The sequence below is a fragment of the Galeopterus variegatus genome, unplaced genomic scaffold (assembly GCF_000696425.1).
Source record: "Galeopterus variegatus unplaced genomic scaffold, G_variegatus-3.0.2 Scaffold2044, whole genome shotgun sequence".
Taxonomy (NCBI): Eukaryota; Metazoa; Chordata; class Mammalia; order Dermoptera; family Cynocephalidae; genus Galeopterus; species Galeopterus variegatus.
This window is the reverse complement of record NW_007728155.1, coordinates 246,518-253,617: the sequence shown is the minus strand read 5'-3', so window position 1 is coordinate 253,617 and position 7,100 is coordinate 246,518. Positions and strand designations below refer to the sequence as shown.

The 7,100-nt window shown below is 49.0% G+C and overlaps 1 protein-coding gene across 2 annotated transcripts in view; it reads right to left on the bottom strand.

Moving 5' to 3' along the window:
• Positions 1-6,308, bottom strand: part of ARHGAP30 (Rho GTPase activating protein 30) — a 17,816-nt gene extending 11,508 nt beyond the window's left edge. For both annotated transcript variants that reach the window (XM_008580229.1, XM_008580230.1), the window contains exons 1-2: positions 6,212-6,308; positions 1,117-1,219 (exon numbers count right to left, since the gene is read on the bottom strand). In XM_008580229.1, the coding sequence (XP_008578451.1) occupies positions 1,117-1,219; positions 6,212-6,308 (200 nt within the window). The remainder of the gene's footprint in view (positions 1-1,116; positions 1,220-6,211) is intronic.
• Between the last annotated feature and the right edge of the window lie 792 nt (positions 6,309-7,100).

The window sequence follows — 7,100 nt, the reverse complement described above, 5'->3', positions numbered from 1 at the left end:
TTTAAAAAAAAAAAAAAAAAAAAAAAGACACATAGTAAAAAGTGTTGTCAGGGATGTGGAGAAATTGGAACCCTCACACATTGGTGGGAATGTTAAATGATATTAGCTGCTATGGAAAACAGTTTGACAGTTTCTTAAAAAGTTCAACATAGAGTTACCATATAAGCCAGCAATTCCACTCCTAGGTATATACTCAAAACAATTGAAAATATATGTAGCCATCAACTGATGAATAGATAAACAAAATTTGATATATTCAACGGAGGACTATTCAGCCATGGGAAGGAATGAAGTACCGGTACATACTACAACATGCATGAACCATGAAAACATTCTAAGTAAGAAGATCCAGACACGCAAAGTCACTTATTGTATGATTCCATTTATGTGAAAAGCCCAGAATAGGCAAATCCATAGAGACAGAAAGATTAGTGCGTGAAGGAGAAATGTGGAGTGACGCTAATGGCTACACGATTTCTTTTTGGGATGATGAAATCTTCTGGAATTAGATAATGATGATGGTTGCACAACCTTGTGAATATACTATAAACCATTGAATTGTACATTTTTAAATGGTGAATTTTATGGTGTGCGAATTATACCTAAATTTTTTAAAAAGCTGGGTGAGCATGTGTGGGAGTGGTGTGTGTGTGCACTCACGCATGCATGCTGTGCAGGGGGAATGGGGCCATGGTCTCCACCTTTCCTGAGGAGACTTTAGAGCACTTCTCTCCTTTTTTTTTTTTTTTTTTTTTTTTTTTTGTGACCGGCAACAGATCGCAACCCTCAGTGTCGCGCCCGTACCGGACCGGGACCAGCCACGGGATCGCAACCCTCGGCGTTGCTCCCGCGCCTCGCTCAGCCAGTGAGCGGCCGGTCTGCATGTGGGATCCGAACCCTCAGCGGGAGCGCCACCGCGCTTCCCAAGTGGCACACTATAGCAGTGCGCCACCGGGCCGGCCCTAGAGCACTTCTCTAAGACAGTACCTAGCATCTATGCTTCCTTGTCCCCACCTCTTCTCACCCCTCCTATCTGCTCTCACCAGTACCTCTTACAATGTCCCTCTGGCTCCCTGACCTCCTGGCTCCAGAACCCTCCCACTCTTTCTGACTCACCGGAGCTTCTGGATGTTGGAGGAGACCCCTGAGAGGCGGTAGATTCCATCCACTACTCCATACTCCTCCACAAACTCTGCACAGCTCCTTAGCACCTGGGGCACTGGGGACACAGATGGGGCAAAGGAAGAGAAATCAGAAGGTCTGAGAGGTCAGAGACTGTAGGGGGTCTGAGAAATGGAAGCATCAGGGAAGGGGGTTTGGGGAGATTGAGGGCAAAGCTCATGGAATAAGAACTTGTCAGATAGATTCTTAGAGGTCATCTGCTTCAATCTGCCAAGGCTTCTACAGTATCTCTGCCCAGTGGGTTCTAGAGCCTCAGCATAAAACCCTCCAGTGAGGGGGAGCTCACTGTCTCTCCAGACTGCCCATTCTTTTGTTAGAAATTTCTGCCTCTGTCCAACTGAAGTTTGTCTCACTGTAATTACTAGTTGCTACTTCAGAATTTGTAAAGGGGCAGCAATATGGTTGGTAGGGAAGGCAGAGTAAAGAACTGGTTTCAAAAGTGCATTTACATAACACTCTACATAACATGAAGGAACACTGGTTGCCTCAACCAAAGTGGAATAGGGCTGATTGGGATGGTTTCGAAGACTCCCCTTTGGTAAGAAAGCTCATGGCTATTAGTTCTGTCATAGGAAAGTACATGAAATACTGACAGACCTTCAAATAGGTCAAGGAGAGAAACACATATGTGCCAAGAACTGAACCAACTACTTTATATATGTTCTGTCATTTGTAAATTGAGTATTCTAGTCCCCATTTTACAGGTAAGAAAACTGAGGATCAAGAAGTAACGAGTGCCCAACAGCACTCAGTGAGAGCCAGGATTCAAATCCAAGAGTGCAAAGGGCTGTCTTATCTCTCCCGACCCCAGGCCCCCACTCCTACCTGTTACTAGACTGTGAGCTCCTTAAGGACAAGATCTAAGTGTCATGCATCTTGACATTCCTCACATTATGTGATGTGGTGTCTCAGACATGATAGATCCTCAGAAACCATGTGTTGAATCCCATCTCCACAAGGCCAAGTAGTTATCTTTCCAAAGTACCTCCCTGCTTTAAATCCTTTGCTACACATACACCCTGCTCCACCTTATCCTTAACCTCATTGCTTACCTTACAGATACAGAATAACACGTAAACTCCTCAACATGTTATATGAGACCCTTTGCAAACCAGGTCTAGCCTCCATTCCAACCTCATCTCTAGTCAGTTCCCTGACAAATCCTATGATCCAGCCCTTTGCTGGTCCATGAACAAGCATTGGCACCATTGCCCATGTTATTTCCTTGCCTGGAAATACCCTCTCCTCTCACTCTGTCAGTTGAACTTCTATGCATTCCTCAGAACACATCTCAAACATCACCTCCAATTCCGAACCTTTGCTTATATCTGTATTATAGGTCCCACAGTTCTTTGCTCATATCTGTATTATAGTACTTATTGCACTTTGCTATAATTAGTTTCTTTTGTATCTATACCTTCTGACAAATAGTAACATCCTCCAAGAATCTAGCACAGTGTTGAAACAGAACATGTACTCAGTAAATGTTTGTTAAATAACTCAATGAATTAATCAATTAATTATGAGAAGTGGTTACATCCCTTGGAGATTCAATAGAGAATATTGCCTGTGACAAAACACTGGGTCCTATTAACCTGGACTCACCAGAGAAATCCCTCCCATGTGTCAGTGTCATAAAAAGCTGTGTTTCTCCTAAGCCACCTATTTTTTTTTTCTTATGGGCCTTAGGAGTCCTGTACCTGATTATGTTCACCTCTTTAACCACTAGGAAGATCAGAGCCTACTTCTGGAAACCATATAAGACCACCTGATAAGTATTTCTGAGTGCTGATCTTTCCCTTCCTTTTGTTTCCCCTTCAACCCAATGTCTTCAATCATTTATTCCATCTTTTTGTAAAGTTTTAGATTTGGGAAGTCATCTCAATCTCCTTGTGGAATAAAGTATGATAGAAATATGGAATGAAAGGGGGCCGGCCCGTGGCTCACTTGGGAGAGTGTGGTGCTGATAACACCAAGGCCACAGGTTCGGATCCTATATAGGGATGGCCGGTTAGCTCACTTGGGAGAGGGTGGTGCTGACAACACCAAGTCAAGGGTTAAGATCCCCTTACCGGTCATCTTTAAAAAAAAAAAAAAAAGAAATATGGAATGAAGGAAATAATCAGTAAGTCCATCAACCACTATCTTTCAACTCTTCTCATATCACCTGATTTCCAGACCCTTTGCCCTCCATCACACCACAACCAGGACTTGGGTGGGACAAGGCAGGCATCTAGAGTGCAAAATTTAAGGAAGCACTTACTCTCAGGGTCATACAAGTGCCAACGGTGCACATGCACAATGTTGAGAGCGAATACCTCCTTAAGAATGAGGCACCTCGGGCACTTGCACGACCCTGAGAGTGAGTGCTTCCTTAAATTTTGCACCCAATTCATCTCTCTTGCCTCACCCTAGTCCCAGCCCTACTGTTCACTGTCCACCCCTTCAGGATATGCTCCCATTTGCCAGGATCCCCGTGACCTTGGGTTCCCAGCAATGAATGCAGAGATAGGGCGGGCCATCCTCGTCCTCATTCCAGATGCCACTCTACTCGTGGATGCCAAATTTTACTCCAACTTTTCTGATCAACACATTAGTCTGTTGACTCATAGTCTGCTGCCACCTAAACTCCCGGCCCCTTCTCACATGAACAGCAACCAAACAAGGTCTTCCCCATCCTGTGCGTCTCTGTTGATTTTGAGCCTCCAGAAAAGGCCTTTAAAGAGGGAATTCAAGAGCCTATGGAGTCAGAGCCGTAGAGGAAATGGGCCAAGGAGGTGGGGGGGAAATAACAGGGTCAGAGTGATGGGTTTGTAGGGGGAACTAGAGATCAGAGAGATGAGGTCAGAAATAAAAGTTAGAGGGCCGGCCTGTGGCTCACTCGGGAGAGTGCGGTGCTGATAACACCAAGGCCACGGGTTCGGATCCCATATACGGATGGCCGGTTTGCTCACTGGGTGAGCGTGGTGCTGACAACACCAAGTCAAGGGTTAAGATCCCCTTACCGGTCATCTTTTAAAAAAAAAAAAAAAAGAAATAAAAGTTAGAGACAGGGTTGGGGTGATGGAGTCAAAGGGATTGAGACATCAAAGAAATGGAGATGGGGTCAGGGAGGAGGGGCCAAAGTTTAGGGACCTGGTGAATCAGAAACCTGAACAAGGTGTAAAGAGATAAAGATTAGGAAAAGGAAGAACTCAGTACATACAAGCCTTGGGGAAGGAAGAGACCCAATTGGGGGCAAACAGGTGGGAGGGAGAGCTGGGATGGAGCAAGGCTGTGAAAATGGGGGGAATCAAAATAATCAGAAACACAGATCTCCTTGGCCTGGGCTTTCATTTCCTTGCTGGGTGTTGGGTTAAAGAGAGATGCCATCACCAGCCCCTCTCTGTCCTTCCACTTTCCACCTGTTGCACCAAGAGATGTGGGGAATGGAGGTGAGGGTCACCACTGCTGCTCTGGCGCCCAAGATCACTCCACCCCTGGGTGAGGTTCCAGTGAGGAACAGGAGGTACTTCTCTTCTGTACTGGGATTCAACTAGGATTAGAACCCCATAACCAGAGCATGTGCCTCACCTGCTGAGAATGCAGACAGGAGCCAGCAGGATTATAGGAGTGGGATCTGGGCTGGCTGTGGGTTCAGTGATTCAAGATAGGGTTGGTAGGTGGGCCACAGGAAAAGGCAGCTCTCAGACGAGGAGGCTGGACTGAGGGTTTGCCGAGAGCTGAAGAACACCAGCCCCAATTAAATTGTGTGGTCCTTGGCCCAGAATCATCACTCTCTAGAAGAGTCCCTTGTAAAGACTAAGCCCTGTGCTGACAGCTGTGCCACATCTACTCTGCCCAGTTGAAGAGGAAGGTGCAGAGAAGCCCACTTCAGTTGTTTAACACTTTTCCTCGGGCCTGGGCTTTCCCTTCATGGAGGCCAGTGGGGATGGGGCTCTCCTTGGGAGGAGAAAAGGGGAAGGTGTCTGGGGAGGCAGGGGAGGAGCCAAGAGCAGGAAATGAGCTGGGAACCACCATTGCTGTCCCTCCACTGCAGGCACCACAGCCCAGAGCAGAGGAGGGGACAAAGAGGAAATGACAGATTGGGCTGGGGTGGGGTGGAGGGGAAGAATCGTGCCTTTCTCTGGGAGGAGCTCGAAGTGCCAAAAACAAGCTGGGCTGGACAGCCAGGATACCTGGGTTCAGCTTTAAATCAAATCAAGAAATGGTTTTGAGCCGCTACTTCATGCCAGGCACAGCTGTGAGCTTGATGTTGTACCTGGTCCTACTGGCTTCCAAGCCCACTCCTAAATAACTCAGGGAAGGAGCTGGGTAAGCTCCACAGACAGTCCCCACACCCACCCTCCTTTGGACCCTCCACCCCCAGCTTCAAACCAGGCCCCAAGGCATCTCTCTCACTCTTCGGTGTTCCTTATTTCAGCAGTTTCTCCCCTCGCTCTCCACTTTGAACCTGTTTCTCCTTTGCACAGGGAGAACAGAGAATCACAGAGACCAGGGAAGAAGGCTATTCCCACCCCACATCCTCACCTGTGGCCCAGCAAGGCTGCAGAGGAGCCAGAGCCCTGTAACCTTGTCGCTGGGTGCTCTCCTCCAACCAGGAAACCCCCTTCCTCTCCAAGTGCCATCCTTAGCCTCTCTTGGGGCCCTTCTCCTGTCTCCTTTCATTCAGACCCAAGGACCAGCTGCTACCCCTTCGGCCACTCTCCTGATCCCAGCCGCGTGCCCTCACCTCTGTTTCATCCCCCTCTCCTGCGGTTCCAATCTCTCCATCCTCTCCCCTCACTGCTCCCTGTGCTCACATTCTCATCCCTTCAGCCACCCGTCCCAAGAAAGTTACACAGGAAGCCACCCTGCCTTCTTTACTGAGCCACATTTCCTGTCCTGCCGTCTTTGGGGTGGTGACCCCCAACCACTGCTCCTTCCCCATGAGTACCCAGAAGCTGCTTCTGCCCCTCAGACCAGATCAGGCTGGAGAAGCTCTGTGTCTCCCACCCACCCAACAGCAGCTCACATTTGGCCTCCTTACCCTCCTGGCCTGAGTGCTGCAGGTGCTCCTGCAGGTCACACCCAAACACTCGTTCCTTTGAGCTGCCCTTCTTCTTTCCTTTCTGCCGAGACTTCATGGCCGGGGCCCTAGGGCTCTGGCACCGCCACCTCTGTCCCCCAAGATCTTTGCTGTTTCAGTCCCCCATGGGATCTCAGCCAGCCACTGGACTTGGCCCGGCCCCCGGGGGGCAGGGCTCCAAACCAGGGGTGGAGGGTGGCCTGGGCAACGGGCAGCAACTCCTGCCTCTGGGGCCCTGGCCACACGGAAGTGGCTGTGGAGGAGGAAGCTGCCAGGACCCTAGCAAGAAGTTGTCTCGTGGCCCAACCTGGCACTCGCCCTTCTTGCCCTGCTCAGTTCTGGGGCGGGGGGGGGGGGGCGGGACCCAGGGGAGGTCCCCCCCCGCCTGGGGGGCCCGGGCCCCNCAAGTCAAGGGTTAAGATCCCCTTACCGGTCATCTTTTAAAAAAAAAAAAAAAAGAAATAAAAGTTAGAGACAGGGTTGGGGTGATGGAGTCAAAGGGATTGAGACATCAAAGAAATGGAGATGGGGTCAGGGAGGAGGGGCCAAAGTTTAGGGACCTGGTGAATCAGAAACCTGAACAAGGTGTAAAGAGATAAAGATTAGGAAAAGGAAGAACTCAGTACATACAAGCCTTGGGGAAGGAAGAGACCCAATTGGGGGCAAACAGGTGGGAGGGAGAGCTGGGATGGAGCAAGGCTGTGAAAATGGGGGGAATCAAAATAATCAGAAACACAGATCTCCTTGGCCTGGGCTTTCATTTCCTTGCTGGGTGTTGGGTTAAAGAGAGATGCCATCACCAGCCCCTCTCTGTCCTTCCACTTTCCACCTGTTGCACCAAGAGATGTGG